General features: G+C 49.8%; 2 protein-coding genes across 8 annotated transcripts in view; one reads left to right on the top strand and one right to left on the bottom strand.

The window, feature by feature from the left end:
• BEAN1 (brain expressed associated with NEDD4 1) overlaps window positions 1-5396 on the top strand; it is a 73490-nt gene extending 68094 nt beyond the window's left edge. Inside the window, exons 1-2 of one of the 2 annotated variants that reach the window (XM_033218676.1) lie at window positions 888-1374; window positions 2984-5393. In XM_033218676.1, the coding sequence (XP_033074567.1) occupies window positions 1024-1374; window positions 2984-3757 (1125 nt within the window). In that variant the 5' untranslated portion in view covers window positions 888-1023 and the 3' untranslated portion in view covers window positions 3758-5393. Of the gene's footprint in view, window positions 1-887; window positions 1375-2983 lie in introns of those variants that run through there. The other variant, XM_033218678.1, reaches the window with a different exon arrangement.
• A 7472-nt stretch (window positions 5397-12868) lies between these two features.
• Window positions 12869-22914, bottom strand: part of TK2 (thymidine kinase 2) — a 45924-nt gene continuing 35878 nt past the window's right edge. For 4 of the 6 annotated variants that reach the window (XM_033218680.1, XM_033218682.1, XM_033218684.1 and 1 more), the window contains 4 exons: window positions 20145-20233; window positions 19500-19579; window positions 17178-17258; window positions 12869-15528 (listed from right to left, as the gene is read on the bottom strand). In XM_033218680.1, the coding sequence (XP_033074571.1) occupies window positions 15430-15528; window positions 17178-17258; window positions 19500-19579; window positions 20145-20233 (349 nt within the window). In that variant the 3' untranslated portion in view covers window positions 12869-15429. The remainder of the gene's footprint in view (window positions 15529-17177; window positions 17259-19499; window positions 19580-20144; window positions 20234-22914) is intronic. The other 2 variants (XR_004438942.1, XM_033218679.1) reach the window with 2 other exon arrangements.

Here is a 22914-nt window from a genome sequence, read left to right on the forward strand (position 1 = left end):
AGAAACAAAAAACTACACTGCTGGCTTTTAAGATGGAGGTAGGGGCCCTGAGCCAAGGAATGTAGGTGGCCTCTAGGAACTGGAAAAAGCAAGGAAATGAATTCTCCCAAAGGAACAAGCCCAGTGAGACTGATTTTGGACCTCGGTCTGACCTTTAAAAGTATAAGATAATAGGCCAGGGGAGGTGGCTCACACCTGTAATCCCAGCACTTTGGGAGGCCGAGGCAGATGGATCATCTGAGGTCAGGAGTTCAAGACCAGCCTGGCCAAAATGGTGAAACTCCATCTCTACCAAAAAAAAAAAAAAGATACAAAAATTAGCTAGGCATAGTGGCAAACGCATGTAGTCCCAACTACTTGGGAGGGAGGCTGAGGCAGGAGAATCGCTTGAACCCAGAAGGTGGAGGTTGCAGTGAGCCAAGATCGTGTCACTGCACTCTAGCCTCAGCAACAAAGCGAGAATCTGTTTCAATAAAATAAAATAAAATAAAATAAACCTCTAAATTGATTGAGATATGCCTCCGACACTTTTCGGTTTACAAAAAACATACCTAAGAATTGGCCACCCAGGGGCAGGAAGCTGGGGTTTCTATCCAGTAACTCTCACCCTGCTGGCCCTTGGTTGGTTGAGGGCTGCCAGCTTCCTGGTGCTTCCAGCCTGTCCCGCACACCAGCAGAGCATGCCTCTGGGGACATCCGGATGGGATGGTGGTGTGGAAAGATGCTGGTGCTAATGTGCCTGGCCCTCATTTTTTGTGGGGCCGGGAGACAAGGAAAACACAAATCCTGACCTAGGCCCTGCTCCACTGGGAGGGGCCCAGTCACCCTGCAATCTCAGCCTTTCAGAGTGACAAGCACTGGCAGGGCCTGGCTGTACACAGCTTTATCTTTTGCTAGCACAACTTCCTCCTTTGCTTCCGGATTGGGCGGTGGAGCAGGACAGAAGAAGAACCCATCCATTCCTCCAAGGACCCAGCCTAGGACAGGACTCTCTCCTCCATATCCAGCTCCCTCGGAGCCACCATGAACAGGCCCCAATCCCCAGGCCCAGGCGAAGCTGCTCTGGGCGAGACCCTCCTGGGCGACCTCATCAGCTACTACCAGGAGAGGGCAGGGCAGGGCCGGCTCCATGTCTGCAGGAAAGCAGCCCTCACCCACAGGGCCAGGCGGCTCCTGGGAAACGGGGGCCCTCCATGGCTCTGTCTGCCAGAGGAAGTGGCCCTTGCTCTGGGCGGCTGCTGTTGCCGGGGTCCCAGTCCTGTCAGCCCTGTCACAAAAGTCGGCCCCGAGCTGGTGTGTGCACTAGAGTTCCTGGAGCTGATCTCTGTCAACCTGCTTCTGTTTCCCTGGAGGAAGGAAATCAGGTCCCTGAAGGTAGGCACTGCCACACGTCTGAGCAAGGGGGGTTCAGGCAGGGGTTGGGGCTCTGCCTCTGGGGAAACAGCAGCCCATCACACCCATTGACTTCAGTCCCCCTTCAGTTTAAGAAACTGAGGGCTAAAGAGACAGATGCAACTCATCTGCGGTCAACAGCTAGCAAGTGCTACAACTGCTCCTAGCCACGAGACCAGCAGTCCCCAACCTTTTTGGCACCAAGGACCAGTTTCGTAGAAGACAATTTTTCCACAGACAGGGTGGAGGGATGGGGGTGGGCTTGGTTTCAGGATGAAACTCTTCCACCTCAGACCATCAGACCTTAGATTTTCATTAGGAGCATGCAACCTAGATCCCTCTCATGCACAGTTCATAATAGGGTTCCCACTCCTGTGAGAATCTAATGGCACTGCTGATCACGACAGGAGGCGGAGCTCAGGTGGTAATGCTTGCTTGCCTGCCACTCACCACCTGCTGTGTGGCCAGGTTCCTAACAGACCACAGACCAGTACTGATCCAAGGCCTGGGGGTTGGGGACCCCTGCACTGGACTGTACTACCTCCAAGGAAAGATGAACCAAGGGGCTCATAATAAACAAGGAGAGGAGTTGGGCTTTGGAGATCTACCGGAGGGGTTTTTGTTGTTGTTTTTCATTTTGTTTTGTTTTTGAGACAGAGTCTCGCTGTCACCCAGGCTAGAGTACAGTGGCGCAATCTTGGCTCACTGCAACTTCCACTTCTCAGGATCAAGCGATTCTCCTGCCTCGGCCCCCCAAGTAGCTGGGATTACAGGTGCCCACCACCACACCTGGCTAATTTTTGTATTTTTAATAGGGATGGGATTTCACCATGTTGCCCAGGCTGGTCGCAAACTCCTGACCTGAAGTGATCTGCCTGCCTCAGCCTCCCAAAGTGTTGGGTTTACAGACGTGAGCCATCGCACTCGGTCTCTACCAGAGAGTTTTAATCTCTTCCTGCTCCAGGCCCTGACTGCTAGGCTGGGAGGTGGGATACCTAGAGCCTTACCCCAACTCAGTCACTATCTTTCTGCGTTTTTTTTTTGTTTTGTTTTTTGTTTGTTTGAGATGAAGTCTCACTCTGCGGCCCAGGCTGGAGTGCAGTGGTGCCATCTCAGCTCACTGCAACCTCCACCTCCTGATTTCAAGCGATTCTCCTGCCTCAGCCTCCCAAGTAGCTGGAATTACAGGCGCCCACCACCGCACCTGGTTAATCTTGAATTTTTAGTAGAGATAGGGTTTCACCGTGTTGGTCAGGCTGGTCTCCAACTCCTGACCTCAGGTGATCCACCCACCTTGACCTCCCAAAGTGCTGGGATTACAGGCATGAGCCACCACACCCAGCCACTTTCTGTGTGTCTTTGGACAGATCCTGCTTTGTCTTTGAGCCTCAGTGTACCCCTCTGTAAAAGGGGACAGAGGATAATGTGATCATGGACCAGGCTTTCCTTTGGCCAAATGCCCTCACCCACGTGCTTCTCAGGAGCCCCTGGTGTCCCTCAGCACCAACCCTTGATCCTGCCTGGCCTGGCCCCTCTCAGCCACTCTGCTGAGGCCTGTCCCACTCCTAACAAGCTCCCTTGTCTGTTCTAGATGTACACTGGGAGCTTTACCTGCTGGGTGCGATCTGTGCTTTCCAGACACACAGTGGACACCATCCTGGGCAGGCTGGGCTACATGACCACCTTGGAGTCTGAGTTCTCACTGGTCCAGGCCATCAGTAAAGAGGACATCAAGCAGATGGTGTTCGAGATCTTCCTGGCGAGGGTCTCATGTGAGGCCGTTCTTAGAACCACGGGCACACAGGTGCTTGAGCTGGGCACAGAGGAACTTGCCAGGCCTCACAGCAGGCACAACTCAGAGAAAAGGCTGGTGAAGCCCTGCAGCTGCCTCGAGGGGGTTCAGCCAGGCCCAGGTTCTGGGGGACCACAGCAAGGTCCCTCAGAAGGGGTGGGACCCAAGAGGGCCCTGGCAGAGGGCACTGCTGACCAGAGACCTCTGCCCATGGCTCTGAGCCCATCTGAGGTCTCGACAGCCCCCAACAGCCTCCCCAACAGCTCCCCAGTCCCCTGGGGCCCCCAGTGCCATGCCAGCACATGCTTGGACAGTGAGGAGGTCCTGCCTTGCTTCAGTGACCCTGTCTTACACTGGATGCCCTGGTTTCCCAAGGACATTTTCCTGAGAAGCCTGAAGGGAAACCAACTCTCAGGCCTAGCCCTGGCCCCTGGCCCTTCCTCGGGTGAGGTGGTCACCGCCTCAGGGTGCAGCAGGGAGCAGTCCCTGGTCTCAGATGCAGTTCTTGAGAGCAGAGAAGTCACCATTCTCAGCCAGCTCTGCCCAACACCAGGTCCCCAATCTCCAGGGTAGTCCTTAGACCAGAAGCCACAAGCATGGCTGGAGCTGGCCAGCCCCAGAACAGATGCCGCACCTCCCAGCACCTCTTCAGAGAGGAATGAGCTCTGTGCGTGCTTCCCCCACCTTCTGGGCCCCTCAACTCCTGCAGGCCATCATAGAGGCAGCCTGTGCCCTGGGGTGGAGGAAGATGGACAACTAGGGCCTCTCATGGGGCCAGAGTCAACTGGTGATGATGGCAGCCCAGGAAGTGGAGTCACTCCGCTCTGGAGGTCTACCCAGGCTCCCCTGCATGGATGAGAGTCCCCCAACACCCACTATACCCCCCAGTGGGGGCTGGTGACACCAGTTCCCACCCAAAGACACCATCCCAGCAATGGCTGACGGAGTCAACTCTGGCTGGTACAAGGCAGGCACCCTGAATAAGCAAATAACTCTCACTGCGATGTCCACCAGGAAGTGACTGCTGGGAGAGGAGCTAGACCTGGGATCACGGCACGGGAGGAGAAGCAGGGCACAGGGGAAGAGTGGCCAAACCTATAGCTTGCTTGTGAGGCACAGGAGCCAATCTGCTAACCCCAAAAGCGCTCAAATTCCAGCCCTGCCATCGATGGCTTGTGTGACCTTGGGCAACTCACTCCACCTCTCTGAGCCTCGTTTTCCTCATCTGTAAAGTGACTATGGTCAGACGTCTTCCCAGGAAGCTGGGAAGAGTTAGTGAGGTGAGGTGTGCTCAGAGCCCATTAGAGACCGACCCAGAGAAGGGTCCCTCCCTTTAGGCTTTCTGTCGCCTTCATGTCCCAGGTCAGTTGTGTGACCCTGGGTAAGTCATCCTGCAGCTCTAAGCAGCTGCTTCCCTCAGCAGCCTTCAGACCCATTCCACCTGTCACAGTGCAAATAAAGAGGGCAGAGATGTGTAGACAACTGGATGTGTAGTACACCCTTAATTCATCTAGGATCCACTACTGGCCTCCCTTTTCTCTCGGCTAGTTTGTTGGGAGCTCAGGGTCAGCTCTCATGCCTGCTCTCCACCCAGGAGTGGGGGCACCCCTCTACCTGCCATCTCCTGCCCCTTTATGTACACATATACATGCACACATGCACACAAGTGGGTACATTCAGGCACGGCACATGCACATACACATCCCTTAGTCATTCCTCATTGAGATCCCAACAGAGGGCATCCTCCTCCAACCATGGGCTTCTCTACGCGGTGGCAGGTGTCATTAACCCAGGGACGGCCTCTAGGGCTTCCCATCTGTGAAACGGGAAACATTAAATAGGTGAAGTTCCCTTCAGGGTGCAAAGCAGGGTGTAATAAATGTTGGTACCTGCCTTTGCTCTCCCTGAAACTGAGCATATAACCACATCACTTTCAGTCCTTAAGACCAAGATGAGGCCTCAGGCTGGAAGGATTTTAAAAGCTTTGGCTCCACCTCCATCCAAGTCAGAGAGAGTCGTCCACTAAGACAGCCCCTACACAGGCTTTTTGAGACACAAATCAGGAAGCAGTATGCACTGGGCAGCACAGGGCACGCTGGTTAGTCACCCACTCATCCATCCAACCATCCATCCATCCCTGCCTCCCACCTCTCTCCTGCCCTTGATCCTTCCTTCCTTCCTTATTTCCTTCCTTCCTTCCCTCCCTTCCCTTCCTTTCCTTCCTTTCTGCCTTCCTTCCCTCCATCCAACCATCCATCCATCCATTCTTCCATACATCCATCCACACCTCCCACCCTCCCTCCCTCAATCCTTCCTTCCTTCCTTCCTTCCTTCTATCCAGCCAGTCATTCATCCATGCAACCATCCATTCATCCATCCATCCATCCATCCTAATCACTTAGCACAGCATCTGGTAGCCCACAGCCAAGCTGGAGAGCTGTCAGGATGTAGAGCATTATGGGGAAAGTGAGGGAGCCACACCCCAGCCACAAGCCTCCATCAGGAACATCAAAAACAAGTAGGGCCAGGTGCGGTGGCTTATACCTATAATCCCAGCACTTTGGGAGGCCAAGATGGGAGGATCACTTGAGCCCAGGAGTTTGAGACCAGCCCGGACAACATAGCACAAGACCTTGTCCCTATAAAAAATTTTTAAAAATTAGCCAGCCATGTAGTCTCAGCTACTCAGAAGGCTGAGATGGGAGGAATGCTTGAGCCCAGGAGCTCAAGGCAGGAGTGAGCTATGATTACACCACTGCACTCCAGCCTGGATGACAGAGTGAGACCCTGTCTCTTAAAATAAAAATAAATAAATGGGGGGGAAAAAAAAAAAGAACAGGCTGATCGGGAGGCAGAACAGGTCAGCAATCTCAGGAGAAAGATGAGGCAAGAGGCTGCATCAGCGTGGAACCATGACAGCCACTCCAAGGCATATCCCCCAGGGCACCTGACCTGCAGCAAAGGAGCCTGGGAGAGCAACTTAGGCCAAGGATTCCAGGGGCAGGAAAGGCGAGCTAATTACTTTTTATTTTTATTCATTCTTTTCTGACCATTAACATAATAAACATGCTTATTCCAAACTAAAACAGAACTTTTGCTCACTTCACTAAGCCTGCCCCTCCCACATTCCCCATCTGGGTAAATGAGTCCACCATCCACTCACTCCAATCCAATGCAGACATCACCCTTGCCTGACATCTCTCTCTCTCCTCCTCCCCCCGCTCTCTCTATCACATCCTTCATCCAATTCCTAGCTCCTCTCTTTCACAAGAGAGTCTGAATCCAACCCCTTCCCACCTCCTTCCACAGTAATCAAATTCACCATCGTCTCTCACTCACGTCCCTGGAGGCTGCCAGCCTTCTGCAGCCTGTGCTCCACCTAAATGCTGAAAGATTCTGTTAAAACCTACATTAGGGCTGTGCATGGTGGCGCATGCCTGTAATACCAGCACTTTGGGAAGCTAAGATGGGAGGATTGCTTGAGTCCAGGATTTTGGGACCAGCCTGGGCGATATAAAAAGACTCCATCTCTATATATTTAAAAATAATAATAATAAAATAAAAATGTTTAAAAAAAAAACATTTGATCATGATCCTCATGGGTTCAGTTCCCTCCAGGGGTGCCTAAGGCCATATCAAGTTCCAGGCTCAGCCTCTCACTTCCCCTCTGAACTCATCTCAGGTCCCTTCCCCAATGTCCACTGTAGCCAAAGCCACCCTGGCTTCTGCAAGGTTCTGGAACATGCTGAGCCTGGCCCTATTCCCAGCCTCTGCACAGACTGTTCCCTCCGCTCTGTCTCCCTACCCCACCCTGCCATGTTCTCTTTCTTGTTATTCACATCTCCCCTTAAACGTCACCTTCTCAGAGGCCCCCTCTGACCAATCCTCTCTCTATCACATCAGCTTAGTTTAATTTTCTGCACAAAGATTTGAACTCATGTATTCATTTTCCATTTCCCCCCACTAGAAGATAAACTCCATGAGAGATAAACTTCATCTTGTCTCATTCACCATTATTTCCAAGGATCCATCATATTAAACCATCAAATGAGCAGAAAACTTAAAAAGTACAGATGAATATGAAAACAAAAGCAAACATTACCATAATTTCTACCATTCAGAGATACCGAACATCACCAGATTCCTGCAATTCCTCCCAGTCTTTTTTCTATATATGCATATATTAAACATTTGGGATTGTAATATTTACAGTGTTGTGCTCTGCCTTTATTTCCCATGAAGGGCATTATTCTAACTAATTTTAGACCGAGAGAAAAGTTGCAAAATAGTACAAAGAACTCCTTTCCACTCCTGGCCCTGCTTCTCCTGAAGCTGACATCTTATGTAACCATAGTATAATGATCAACAACAGGAAATTAATATTGATACAATGTTATTAACTATACTACAAACATTATTTAAGTTTCCCCAGTGTTCCATTAATATCCTTTCTCTATTCCAGGAGCATATACAGGATCCCACATTGCACTGAAGTTGACATCTTATGTAACCATAATATAACGATCAAGAACAGGAAATTAATATTGATACAATGTTATTAACTATATTACAAACATTATTTAAGTTTCCCAGTGTTCTATTAATATCCTTTCTCTATTCCAGGAGCCTATCCAGGATCCCACATTGCATTTGTGTATTTTCCTTTGTCTCCTCCAGTCTATAATAGTTCTTCAGTTTTTTCCTTGTCTAACATGATCTTGGTGCTTTTAAAGAGCTTTTTCCAATCAGTTATTTTGTTGAATGGCCCTCCATTTGGGTTTGTCTGGTGCCTTCTTATTACTGGAGTCAAGTATGCAGTTCTGGCAAGGATACCACAACAACAAAAAAAAAGATACTGCCAGGCACAATGGCTCACACGGTAATCCCAGCACTTTCAGAGGCCAAGGCAGGCAGATCACTTGAGCTCAGGAGTTCGAGTCCAGCCTGGGCAACATGACAAAAGCTCTACTCTACAAAAAATACCAAAAATTATCCAGGACTGGTGGCATGCACCTGTAGCCCCAGCTCCCCAGGAAGCTGAGGAGGATCACCTGAGCCCAGGAGGTCGAGGCTGCAGTGAGCTGTGATTGTGTCACTGCATTCCAGCCTGGGTGACAGAGCGAGACCCTGTCTCAAAAGAAAAAAAAAAAAAAAAAAAGATGATGCTGTCTTCAGTGCGTCTTCGTAAAGGCTTCATGATGTTACTACATCTTATCACCTTGATCACTTATTAAGCTGGTGTCTATGGGGTTGCCATCTCCACTGTCAAATTAGTTACTTTCTTTCCCTTTTTACTTGATAAATAATATTGCGGAAAACAGAAACTATGCAAATCTTGTTTCTCCTCAAACTTCAGTCCACTAATTTTAGTATCGACAGGTAAATCTTGTGTGTGTGTGTGTATATACATGTGTATATATATAAAATATATGTGTGTGTGTGTGTATATATATATATATATATATATATTTTTTTTTTTTTTTTTTTTTTTTTAGGCAGAGTCTCGTTCTGTCGCCCAGGCTGGAGTGCAATGGCACCATCTCGGCTCACTGCAAGCTCCGCCTCCCAGGTTCACACCATTCTCCTGCGTCAGCCTCCAGAGTAGCTGGGACTACAGGCGCCCACCACCATACCCAGCTAATTGTTTTGCATTTTTAGTAGAGACGGGGTTTCACTGTGTTAGCCAGGATGGTCTGGATCTGCTGACTTCATGATCTACCCGCCTCGGCCTCCCAAAGTGCTGGGATTACACGCATGAGCCACCGCACCTAGCCTGTGATATTTTTAACCGTGGTGTTTGTGTAATGGCAAGTCTCTGTTTCTCTCTTGCCTTTTATGTGTATTAACTGGAAATCTATTATAAGGAAGCACTCCCTTTCTTCCTTGTTTATTTCTTTAATTGTTTGTTTATATCAGCATGGATTCGTGGATATTTATTTTAGTCTATGTGTTAGAATCCAATACTATCGTAATTTATTTTTTCCTCCAACTGGTCCAGCTTTGGCCATTAGGAACTTCAGGCAAGCTCCATTCCCTTGACATGGTTCCGTCACCCCCAACCCCCCTGCACCTTCTTTCTAGCACCACAAGATATTCTAGGCTCATCTTGCCATTCCCCTGTGGCATCCCTGGAATCAACAACATCTCCTAGGAGCCCTGGTTCCTTTTACAGGAGAATGATGTTTAGAGACCAAGAACTGGGTACCAGGTGTGCTCACTGTTACTGGGTGCCATTGCTTCTAGACCCACTCAGGACAGAGCTAGGAAACATAGGTATGTGTACTAAGCACACATAAGCATACACACGGATCTATATTTCTGTATATCTATCTACCTATATATAATTTTATTTATTATTTATTTAGAGACAGGGACTTGCTTAGTTACCCAGGCTGGAGTGCAGTGGTACAATCACAGCTCTCAGCAGCCTTGAACCCCTGGACTCAATCTATTCTCACACCGCAGCCTCCCAAGTAGCTGGGACTACAGGCACACACCATCACACCTGGCTAATTTTTGTTTTTTTTGTAGAGACGGGGTTTTGCCATGTTGCCCAGGCTGATCTCTAACTCCTGGGCTCAAGCAATTCACCTGCCTTGGCCTCCTGAAGTGCTGGGATTACAAGGGTGAGCCACTAGAGCCTAAAATTTTAAAATCATGAGTTTAGACTAACATCTCCTATTCTAACACAGCACCACAGGGTTTATTCTAGCCCCCTCTCTATTATTTATAACCTCTTTCACCAACGAAGAAATCCAGCCCTCATAGTCTACAATCTATTTACTTGTTTGTTCAACTTTAGTATACATAGTTTCGGAATCACTAACCTATATTCCTGTGAGAAACAGCTTTTTTTTTTCCCCCATTGCAACCTCTGCCTCCTGGGTTCAAGCAATTCTCATGCCTCAGCCTCCCGACATAGCTGGAATTACAGGCATGTACCACCACACCTGGCTAATTTTTGTATTTTTAGTAGAGACAGGGTTTCACCATGTTGGCCAGGCTGGTCTCTAACTCCTGACCTCAGGTGATCCACCCACCCTGGCCTCCCGAAGTGCTGGGATTACAGGTGTGAGCCACCATGCATGGTCGAGAAACACTTTTAATAACTATACAACTTTTATGTTCAGAAATTTTTGCCTTTACTCTTACCATATCCAGTAAAGATACTGTTTTCCATAGTTATATGTTAGTTCTGTTCTTTCCTGCCTCTTTGGTATGGTTATGTTACTCACCTGTGGTATAGTGGAGTTCATCTGTAATTATTTGTTTTCTGTTTTCCACATCCTGGTTGCTCTTATTTATTTTGGCAGTATGTGAAACATTGCTGTGTCACAGTATGTAACACAGTTATAGAAAAAGACATTTCAGGCTGGGCACAGTGGTTCACTAATCCCAGCCCTTTGGGAGACCAAGGCGAGCATGTCACCTGAGGTCAGGAGTTTGAGACTAGCCAGGCCAACTTGGGGAAACCCTGTCTCTACTAAAAGTACAAAAATTAGCCAGGCGTGGTGGCACACACCTGTAATCCCAGCTACTCAGGAGGCTGAGGCACGAGAATCACTTGAGCCCGAGAGGCGGAGCTGCAGTGAGCCAAGAACATACCACTGCACTCCAGCCTGGGCGACACGGTGAGACCCTGTCTCAAAAAAATAAAAATAAAAACATATTTCAGAGAAGTTTCATTCCCTTCTCATCCCTGTAGCCCAGTCCCATCCTTTCCTTCTTTCCAGGCTTTTCCCACCAACTTATTTTTGTCTCTGGGTGTCCTTCCTATATTTCCTTTGCATCTGTTTATTTTCTTCTATCGCTTTTTTTTTAAATTTATTTTTCGAGATGGAGTTTCATTCTTGTTGCCCAGGCTAGAATGCAATGGCGTGGTCTCGGCTCACTGCAGCCTCCACCTCCTGGGTTCAAGTGATTCTCTTGCCTCAGCCTCTCAAGTAGCTGGGATTACAGGCACCCACCACCACGCCTGGCTAATTTTTTTGTATTTTTAGTAGAGATGGGGTTTTGCCATGTTGCAGGCTGGTCTTGAACTCCTGACCTCAGGTGATCCACCCACCTCCCAAAGTGCTGGGATTACAGGCATAAGCCACCGCACCCGGACTCTCTACTTTCTAACACAAAGTATCTATAGCAAACTATAGATACTCATTTGGGCATTGCTTTTTTCATATAACTTTATGTCCTAGAAATTATTTCATATCTATTCCGAGATCTTCCTCATTCTTCTGTACAGCTGAATAGTACTCCATCATGTGAATGGAAAATGGTTTACTTAACCACTCTCTTATATATGCATCTTTAGATTGTTTCCAATATTTTGTAATGATTAACTATCTCCCAGGACACCTGTGTTCCACAGAGCCCAGAGCCCAGTCTGGTAAACAGAAAAAGAAGAAACACAGAAAGAAATTCAAGACAGCTTCTGTGGACAGCCATAAATGCAATACACATTCTGGATTCCATGACATAGGCTTTCTCTTAGCTTCTGTTTAATGATAGCTTCTGCCAAGTTCACTGTCTTATGTAAACTAGAGGAACACGAAATTCACTCCAGCCTTAGGGAAGCTGAGGGGATGGGATTATCAGGAAAAGAAAGTGTGTGCCAGTAACCCTGAGGCCTTCAGTAATTCTGGCCAAGCCCAGAGCAGCCAGGGATGTATTATTACTATTCCATTCTGAACAATGGATGACTGACATTTGCAAGAGCTTGTCAATTATTTTAATAACTAACTCTTCAGGGTGGAGAGGGCCAAGGAGATGGGTGTTCCTCATTCCACACACACGTGAACACTTGAGGGAGCTCCCCACCCCAGGGCTCTAGGAAAACACAAGTGATTCAGATTCCATAGTACCCTGTGGGTAGATAGGTTTCAGGACCACCTTTTACCTGCTCTGAGGTTTAAATGGCACCACCGTCTCAGGTCTAATGGTGCGAGTCTGCAGGAAGATTGTTCTGACTGATATATTCCCCAGGCGGGGGGACCCTTCTCATCTAGGTGAAGGGCTCCTACGGAAATGAAAGGGGTAGAAAGAGAAAGTGAAAGGCAAAAACAAGCTGGGTAATGTTTCCAGAGGCCCACATTCACTCGTTTGTAAATTCGGTCACTCATGTCATTGGAACAAGGACAAGGTGGTTTCATTCCTCACAGGGTTAGGCCTCACAAGGGACATTATGGTGCGGGACAGGGATGGTGAGGGTGAGGATGAGGGTGGGATGACGTGGGAGCAGAGGGGAGAGGGAGGTGAGGCCCAGAGGACTCCGCAGCGCTGATGCCAGGTCATGTGACCGGGTCTGCGGGTGGGCACTGCCCTCTTGCCTTTCCCCCACCTCCCAGGGCCTCTAGCAAAGCCTTGTAGGAACCTTCCAACTTATCTTAGTTATGCCTTGGAAAAGGACATTATCAGCATCTGGATTACAGTGTGGATGGGGAGCAGTGGGCTCTGATGCCAACCGTGGCCAGAGCAGGAGTTCCAGGCACCATCCTGGACAGTCAGGCCCCGGAAGAAGGAAGCCAGGAGCCAAGAGGTGGAACCAAAAGAGAAAGGTGGGAAGAGCCTGGGACCCCGCTGGCCACTAAGCCACCACAAAGCCCGAGACCACCCCACTACACACTTCTTTTGTGTAAAAGATAAATATATTTCTATCTAGTTCCCAAAAAAAACAGGTACATAAGATATTTTTAAACGGTTATAATCACATATTTTACATGTACAGTCAAAAAGCTTAAATAAAAACTGGAATAAACACTAATGTATATGACGTGCAACATTTTTAAAAAGTCAGCAAGAGGTAGAGCAGCTGAGCAGCTCTGGCGTGTACTGATTTCATGTCCCCATGGAACTACAGTCTCAAAGCAAGGATGGGGTGGGCCCAACACATCTGGAATGTCACTGCCCTGGGTGGCCCCTCTGGCTTTACAGGGATGCCAGTCCCTGCCATGCCCCTCCCAGCCACGGCCAGGAGTCTCTGGGGAGGACCCCCGAGTGCTCTAAGGACAAGGCCCCATTGTGCCCATGTCCCATCTGTCCTTCTCCTGCCCCGGTCCACAGTGTCTATGACTGCTCTGTGGCCCTTGCCCCCACCAGCTCTGCCTGCCACAGGGGGACAGCAGCCCTTGTGCAAGCTGGTTTCAGCCGTTTCAGGTATGGTCTCTAGGATGGGAGGTTTTTGCGACTTGCCCTGGCCACTGCTGATGCACCCAGCCTCCTCTCCAAGGTGGAAGGCAGGGAAGACAGCAGGCTCTTCTTGGATCCATACATTCCATGTTAGGAAACATGGGATTTGAAAAATAAAAACATGTTACTCTACTGGCAAAAGGATGCTGGCAGGAGCTAAAATCACTGGCCCAGGAAGCACTTCAAAATCAACAACAGGGCTTAGGTGAAGGAGTAACTGGGTATCATAGAGTAAGAGAAAAATCATGGGTACATGTTCTCAGGATCTCTTGAGATTGTGCCTTGGGCAAAAAAAAAAAAGTGGAAAAAAAAAAAAGAGAAATCACATTTCCCCGAAAATGGATGCGCAAAATGAGCCTAGGGGAAATACTGGATTGTTCATTTACAAATTCTCAAGATGGACCCCACATGTCAAGATTCCTGGTAGCAAAGGTTCTGCCTTCCCCAGTTTTCCAGCTAATTAGCAGCACGTGGGCTACAGGTGTTGCTAGACACAGCTCCTGCCTGGCTGCTGCCTCTCATCCTGCCAATGGCACAAGAACTAGTCCGAACAGGAAGAACCAGGAGTTGAAGGCCTTGAGTTCTTAACTCTCTGGGACTGGTCCAGCAGGGTCACTTGGCACCTCTGCAGAGTTGGAGCACTGCACGTACAGGTGTCCATACTCACAGGGCCCTGGGAGTGGCCTTGCTACCTCTATTTACAGCTAACGGCTGCTCTGAGAGCCCATGGCCTCTTTCTCCAGAGTTGAGCCTTAATCCTTCCCAGGGTTTGCATCCAGTCTTCTTGAAGCTCACTCTGCCCACCTCCAAAGCTTCAGGACTAGCAATGCTTCCAGAGCCTTTATTTGCAAATCCCAGCTTTCCCGACTGTCCCCAAAGGGAATGTTCTTTCTTTCTCTTGTTTTCTGCTTGATCCAAGGGACAGCCTCGCTTTCAACGCAGTTCCAGCTGAGTGAAGTTAACGTATTTTCTGAATCAACAAAGATGATTTCAGGCTCTATGGCTCGAGGCATTCCCCTGGATGAAAGAACATTTCAAAAAGACTTAAGGCCACTTGTGCCTCTCCCTTGGGCCACAGACTTTCAGTAATTCCAAGAGCAAAGCTCCTTATACAAGGACACAGATAGTACGGGAGGCTTGGAAGCCAGGGCTGGCTGCCCCTTGCCTCCACTTGACTCTGGACAAACCAGCCACACACCAAAAGTGACTTCCCTGACATGGAGTTGGCAGCAGCTCAAGCAGGACCTTCATCACCAAGGAGACAGAGCACCATTCAGGAGCCAGCATGTGAATCTCCTAAGGTCCTCAACATCCACATGAGGACGTGGTAGATGGGCCTGCAGTGGCCTCAGGCCGGGAAACCACTGAACACAGGGCTCCAGTCAAACGCAGCACAATTTTGTGAAAGTCTAGAAATACTGACTGTCCTTGGGAACTGCTCAACATTGAGAAAATGTTATCGGCTCCACACACTGCCAGCTCTCCCCAAAGAGACATGAAAGCCTCCAACCAGAAGAGGCAGGGTGGTGGGGAACAGTTCTCAGGAGGAGGCAGCCAGGGCAAAGGAAAGTTGCAGAGTTGTCTGAAAGTCTGAATGGTGCCAGCTCCACTGCACACTGGCTGTGTGACCTCTGGGGAGCCCTCAATCTTTCTGAGCTTCAAATTCCTCACCTGGGACATAAGACTCCTACCTCAGCCTCCTGATGAAGGCTGAGATGATTGGTACACAGCTCCAGCATGACGTCAGGCACACAGCAGGTGCTCTCCCTAAGGGCTTCATGAAAGCAACTCGGCAGCACGAAGCCACTGGAAGAGGCACCGGGGGAATGTGAGGCTGCGAACAGCAAAGGGCTTGGCAAACCCATTGGTCCCATTTGTCACTTACCCACGAGGGCCAGAGACTTATGACAAAGACACTAGCAAAGGAGATGAGACCATTAGGAAAATCAAGCTGGCCAGACACAAAGCCCTCCTGGGAGCAAGTTTTTCCACACTGCTCATAATAGCTAAGTTGGCAGCAGCAGGCATTTTTCAGACATGATCCAGAGACCTTTTGCCTCCTATGGGCCAAGCTTCCGATTCTCTGGAGTTAATATTCGATCCCGATTTTGTTCAAAGAGTTCTAACATCCTCTCCATGTGGTGGTCAGCCTCAATCACCTGGAAATTAGAAACATGGGTCACAGGGCTGCACTGACCTCAGCAGCATCCTCCCTTCACAGCTGGAGAGAGAGAGATGGAAGCAGGCAGCAGGGGGCAGGGGGCAGGGGGCACAGAGAAGGTTGTAGGCAGATAAAAAGGAAGGTTAGAGCCAAATTGCTCTCAGCTCTAGGGCAATCTACATTTCCAATGAGGTTTTCACTTAAGAATGTACTATAAGAGCCAGGTATGGTGGCTCATGTCTATTATCCAAGCACTTTGGGAGGCTGACACCTGAAGATGATACGAGCCCAGGAGTTTGAGACCAGCCTGGGCAACATAGTAAGACCCTGTAAGCTCATGAACTTGTTTTTTTCCCTCATCACTTTCTACTCTCCTTGAGGGAGAAAAATAAACTGTACTTATTTAAAAATCTACTACAGTAGGCCGGGTGCAGTGGCTCATGCCTGTAATCCCAGAATTTGGGGAGGCCGAGGCAGACAGATCACTTGAGGCCAGGAGTTTGAGACCAGCCTGGCCAACATGGCAAAACCCCATCTCTACAAAAAATATAAAAAATCAGTCACGCATGGTGGTATGCGCCTATAGTCCCAGCTACTCGGGAGGCTGAGGCAAGAGAATCACTTGAACCCAGGAGGCAGAGGTTGCAGCAAGCCGAGACTGTCTCTGCATTCCAGCCTGGGCAACAGAGCGAGACTCTGTCTCAAAAACAAACAAACAAAAAACTACTACAGTAATATCTCACCTTCCAGAACCTCACTGCCTACAAGAGCCATGAGCAGAAGTGTTTGAGCCCAAACAGATGTTCCTATGGCCACGCACAAAAGCTGATGCATAGTCCTGCCTCACAGTCCATCAAACATTGTTCCTATAGCCATGCACAAAAGCTTGCACACAGCCCTGCCTCACAGCCCATCCCATGTTGTATATGTAACCATCTTAGGTTCCCTCCAATCAAAACTCAGAGGGACCCCAGACTCCACATTTTTTGGGAGCATCTGGGCCACTGCGCATTTGTGTGAGTAAAGAAATCTGGAAACAGCAAACTGGAAAACAAGGATGGGGAAGTGAGGAAATGCTGACGGGGCAGACACATCAATATCAGTCAGAAATGACACATGGCAGCAAGAGAAAGGAGGGTTACTGTAAAAAGTAAACACAGGAATGCAGAGACATTAGTGGGCAGGACAGACAGTTCCACACCTCAGCACTTCCTAAGGGCATCACTGTGTGACAGCCCAGACCAGACACTGACATTCCTTCTGATGACCTGAGTCACCAAACAAAGGTGAAATGAGGTTCTGTGTCATCCACGGAAGAAGGAAGGTCACATCAGAGGAACCACCATCCCAAACGGTGAAAACTGAAGCCCGGGTCTACAGTCTTCGCTGAAGATGCTGGATCAGTGACAACCGCCAGGTGTGATGGCATTGACACAGACTGCCTTCCCTTGGGTCTGGCCAACTCACTCTGAGACTCAGCCCAGAAACAGGGACTAGGAGAGAGAGAACCAGCCTTCCCACCTTCCTCCTTCCAAGTTGTCAAACTCTAAAGGACTGTGCCCTCCCCTGTCTGCAAGATGGCTGACATTACCTGGGTCACTCCTCTTTCTAGAACAGTCTCGTACCCTGTAAGGGAGTCTTACTTACCAGAACAGGGGCTGCCACGGGGAAAAGGCTTCCTTTGATGAGCCACTCCTCATGGAGATGGTGAATTGCTTCCAGGTATTCCTGCCAGGGAAACATAAACAGTCTATCGGGAGTGGGCAGGGCACACCCCGCCCACCAAGGGTCTCAAGCAGAGGGGGACAAAATAGTCAACGACCACGGTCAGCGACTCGGACAAAGCAACCCTGCAAGAGCAAACCTGGCTCAGGCAGACAGTGGCAGACGCGGCTGCACACTCGGTGGCCAGGTTGAGCAAAAACAACAGCAGAAGTGTCACCAGCCACCCTGCTCTGCTCCACTGGAGGTTCATAGGCACAAATACTGGCCCTTCCTCTGGCGCCTGAATCAAAGCCAAGGCAAAAGGCAGGACCCACACCTGGCTTCTCCCATTTACTGCCACTTCTGCAGCAGCAGGGCCTCAGTTCCTTCAGACAGGGGCCCAGCCCCAGGCAGCCTCTAAACCCTCTCCTCTGTCTTGCAACCAAGAGGACTGTGACCCTCACCCCTTGCCCTTCTAGCCCCTCAAAAACTCATAACCTATAGACCCTCGAGACTATAAAGACCGCCAGCTGCAGAAAGCCTGATGTGGCGGAGCCCAAGGGAAAAGGGGCACAGGCCCTCTCGAGCCATGGGGCCTACATATGGGGCAGAGCAGATACTCGGGCTCCCAGGCACAGAGTGGGATGGCTCCTCACACAGATTTCACTCGCCATCACAGGCTCACGTGTCAACTCTGCAGCTGCCTTTTCATCTGCTGCCCAGCTCTCCCTTGACAACAGGAGCCAGATGTGTCCCATGGACTTGGTTAAACCCTTAAGACAATGGCTTGGATCACAACTTGGAGGGACCCCAGGCTTGGGGAGCATCTGGGTCACTGCAGAGCTGCTGTGCCCATCACAGCATGGTCCAGCCTGGCCCCATTCTACTACACTCCATCTTCCTAGCATTCTTGTCTCCAAGATTTCAAAGGAGCGGCCCAGAATGAAGCCCGGGCCTTCGTGGCAGGAATGCATCATGCTGGCAACAGGGAAAAACAAGGCTGAGCAGGGCTTCAGGAGTTGGATAGGCCTCCCAGGGCCCCCAGTCCAGCCTATCCTGAGCTCAGAACCCCTGACGCCCCACTGAATGCTTGCCCAACTTCTGTCTCCCTCCAGAGGCAGCTTTTCTCATGGGACATTCAGTTCAATACTAACTGAGCAACTACTAGACACCAGGCCCCAAGGCACATGCAGAGGACACAGAGAGAGTAAGACCCAATCTTAAAAAGCCGATATTGAGGGATGGGGAAAAAAAGGTATAAACAAATAGTGTCAGTATGCTGTCCTAAGGCCTGTGATCACAGAAAGCCAGGTGGTGGGTTTGGGGGGGTTACAACAGAAAGAAGGTCAGGGGTGGCTTCCTGGAGAAGGTGACATCTGAGTAATACTTTAAAGTCAAAGGAAACGACTGTGCAAAGGCACATTTGCATAGCTCCACTGTGCGTGTGGATGTTTGTGTGTGGCCACAACCAGTTCCTTACAGCCAGAGCATAGAAAGTAAGGAATGGAGGAAGATAATGCCAGAGAGGCAGTTGGGGCCGGGTCATAAGCCATATTACAAAGTGAGGACTGCATCCTAGCCAGCAGCAAGGCACTGAAGGGTTCTAGGCTGGAAAATTGCACAAGTGGTGATGAGTATTGGAAATATCAGCCGCGCAGCCGCCTGGAGGCCGGATTTTGAGGGAGATGTGAGGAGGGAAGGACCAGGGCAAGAAGCACAGCCCGGGCCTGTACTGGCAGAGTCCCCATGAGAGTCAGTGTGGCCTGAGCAGAACTCAGAGGGGCATGGTATCTCTCCAATGGGCAAGCACTACTAAGCATGAGTACTGCCTCCGTGCTGGGCACTGTGCTGAGCACTAGGGATGCAGCAGTGCACAAGGGGGCTGGTCCTGCCCTCCTGGAACTCACATTCTAGGGAGGACCCAGAAAGCACAAGGCCAGGCAATCTTCAGGAGGCAGAACAGACAAGCCCTGGTGCTGCCAAGATGGGGAGGGGCAGGTGGGGAGGGGAGGGGAACGCCTCCAAGCAGGAAGGTTGCCAAACCGTGAGTCAGCGACCACAGGAAGCCAAGCAGATCTGGACATCCATGTGGGTCTCTGGCCAAACAGGAAGTCAGAGTTCACCCTCTGATACACTTGGTTCCCGTTTCTCTCTCTGCAGACAAGGGCACAATGATCTCATGGGGGTGGGGCTAGGAGAGGAAGCCGGGCTTGGACAGAGGTGGTTTCCCGGTTTGTCTTTAACCAAGTCAAAGAGGCCTCTTACCAGTGGAATGACCTTCTCCTCTTCCCTGCATCTCCTCTTTAACCTCTGGTAACAAGTCTCAGGATTGGTCCGAAGATAAACTGAGGTTAAAAGAATACGTGGCTCTCAGGACTCTGCTCATGGCTTGGAAGCGAAGCAGGCACATGGTCAAAGGCGGGAGGAAGGTCTGCACAGCTCGAGCAGGAGGCAGGGAGGGCCAGCTCTGGGCTTGACCACTGACCCTTAGCCCCGATTTTCATTCTCTTTCCATGTCACCAGCCCCGTGGGTTCATTTTGAGGCTGAATGGGATTCTGTTCATAGACATAGCTCAGCACAGGCCTCACATCAAGCAGGTCTCAGTGAATGTTCAGGCTCTGTCCTTCCTGATCTTTACCAACTAGAAAACCTATCAGATCACAGTGGATTGAGGTCTGAAAGTAGCGGAGCCAGGGAGGGAATTTTAAAGAACAAAGGCCAAGGTTCTTCTCCATGACAGACCAGAAGCCCCAAATTCTGTCTGCCCTCAGGTAGAAGGCTGAACTCCTATGGGGAAGGAATTGTCGAGTGCCTCATCCATTGCCCCCAAGGGTTGGGGCCCAGCCAAGCACATCCTCAAGGAGCCCAGGAGAGAGACCAGAGAGGGAGGTGGGAGGGGTGCATCTCACCAATCAAATCAATGGACACGTCCATGTTCCTCAAGATCCAGTCAAACCATTCCGACAGAACCACATAGTCCACTTCTGGCATCTTCCCACTGCAATGAGAGTTATAAGGGCTTATTCACCTAAGAGAAAGCTTCTGGGCTATGCAATTCCCCCAAAAGGATCTGGAGATGGCTCTCACTGAAAGGGAGTCACCAAGGGTACCAGGGCACAAAGTGATCCATGCAATACTGGACATGCAGTGACAAAGACCCTAAGCATTCCCGACTTCCTGCTGCCTGGGGGCAGCTTATGGCGCACTGCTGCAAGGGCCATGGCACAGAGTGATGGGAGAATTCACTTGGGATTGGAACTCTAAGCAGAGAAAGGGACTTTAAAGCTTGTGCCCTGAGAACAGAGACAGTGCTCAGGTTGGGCAATGAATCAGCAAACCAATTTCACTTCTAGAAATTTATTTTGTGGACCAGGGTGGTGGCTCATGCCTGTAATCCCAGCACTTTGGGAGGGTGAAGTGGGAGGATCGCTTGAGGCCAGAAGTTCAAGACCTGCCTGGGCAACATGGAACGACCCCCATCTCTACAAAAACTACAAAAAAATTAGCTAGGTGTGGTGACGCATGCCTGTGGTCCCACCTACTCGGGAGACTGAGGCAGGAGGATCACTCGAGCCCAGGGGTTCAAGGCTGTAGTGGGTCATGATCATACCACTACACTCCAGCCTGGGCAACAGAGTGAGACCCCTGACACCGACAAAACAAAAATTTTATTTTGTGAAAATAATCATGATGCTCACTGTTGCACTGTTTAAAACAATAAAAAACTAAATCTTGGTAAATCTATATAACAGAAAATTCATGCAGTAACTGAAGGATGATATTGTAAAGTAATATTTAATGGCATGGAAAAATTTCAAATCTAATGTTCAGTGAAAGCAACATGATCCAAAACTGTGTATACCCCAACCACATTTCCAAAAGTATTCACCAATGCATCTTGGAAAGGCAGGAAAGAAAAATATCAAAATGTAAACAGTGCTTTTCTCGAGCTGCAGGACTATGTGAGACTTTTCTTTTATTCTTTATACCTTTTTGTATTTTCCAAATTTTAACAACACATTACTTCTCAAATCAGCAAATCAGCAGTGGGGGTTGGGGAGCATTACTACACATTCTATTTTTTATTTTTTTAAGACAGAGTCTTACTCTGTCACCCAGGCTGGAGTGCAGTGGTGTGATCTCAGCTCACTGCAACCTCTGTCTCCTGGGTTCAAGCAATTCTCCTGTCTCAGCCTCCTGAGTAGCTGGGACTACAGGCGTGCATCACCATGCCAAGCTAATTTTTGTATTTTTAGTAGAGACAGTTTCACTATGTTGGCCAGGCTGGTCTCGAACTCCTGACCTCAAATGATCCACCTGCCTCGGCCTACCAAAGTGCTGGGATTACAGGCATGAGCCACTGTGCTCGGCCTACTACATATTTTAAATGTTAACTTTAAAAGAAAGAAAAGAAGGCAAGAAAGTGGGAAGGAAGAACAAGCCCAGGGTGAAGGAGAAATCTGGCATCTATTCCTGGTATTTCTGTGGGTTTCCTGTGACCTGGGAGGAAATCAACAGGAAAGAGAGAGCAGGAATGGCCACGGCTGGAGGGCACAAGCACATCAGCAGGCAGATGACCCTCACAGGCCTAGCAGAGGAATTCTCCCTTTAACATCCTCCATTCCACTAGTGGCTCCATGTGGGACCCGCTCAGAGCTGGGTTCAGCAAGACTGGCCATGGAGGAGTGACTGTACCTGAGCCGTGTGCAATGGGAGGCTCCCGGGGGAGGGGGCGAGGAGGGGCTGACTCCATCACACGTGGGGATGAGGACGGAAGGAAGTAAGAGGCTGCAAAAGTGAGGCAGGAACTCTAGGAGGTCAAGGGCACAAGCAGCCCTGTCTTGGGGCCTAACAGCAAGGCATGACACCAACTGGGGAGGGACATTCTCCCCTAGTCTATAAGACCACCCCCATGTCCTCAGCAGAGAAGAGCATTTGACAGAGGAGCGGGACAGTGGACGGAGAACAGCAGGGGGGCCTGAGCAGACTGCAGCACAGAGGCCAGGGCAGACCAACCTGTGGGACTGCCAGGACTCCCAGCTGCGTGGGGGAGGGGAGGCGGGAGCAGTGGGAAGGAAATCCTGCAGCATTACAGAGGGGATTCCCAGTCAACAAAACTCAGGCACTACAAGTTCAGGTGATGACTTTGTGCCCACAGGCTGCCTCCCTGCCTCCTCTCCACTTACCTCCTTAAAAGTAGCCTATTCTTTATTCAGGGCCCATCCACAGACGCAAGGGCTTCAGGGAAACCTGACCCACCCCAAGCTTCCAAGCCTTAGGGTAGGCACAATTGGTCTAAGGGAAGTCGTCTCCCCTGGTTCCAGCGATGGGTTCGGGAAGCCAAGCTAAGTCAATCAGCGCAGGGCCTCCCCCAGCCAGGGGCCCGATTTGGATTAGGCAGGCATAAGAGAGGTTTGCAGGGACTTACAGAAAAGATACTTCTGCACGCTTAGGGAAGAGCCACTAGCAAGACACCTGCCCTTACTCCAACCAGTGAGTGAGAAGCCCAATGCTGCCGCAACTACATTGTCCCCCTGAAAGAATCGCACTGAGGACACGAACAGGATGCAGAGCAGGAAAATGCAGAGAAACAAGGCCAGAGGCATCAAATTAAGCCATCTGTTGGGAGTTGAGGACAACTCATTGTTCAGGCTACCCTGAGTTGGGTTTCAGTTAGTT

This window comes from Trachypithecus francoisi, unplaced genomic scaffold, assembly GCF_009764315.1.
Source record: "Trachypithecus francoisi isolate TF-2019V2 unplaced genomic scaffold, Tfra_2.0 Lachesis_group10, whole genome shotgun sequence".
NCBI lineage: Eukaryota > Metazoa > Chordata > Mammalia > Primates > Cercopithecidae > Trachypithecus > Trachypithecus francoisi.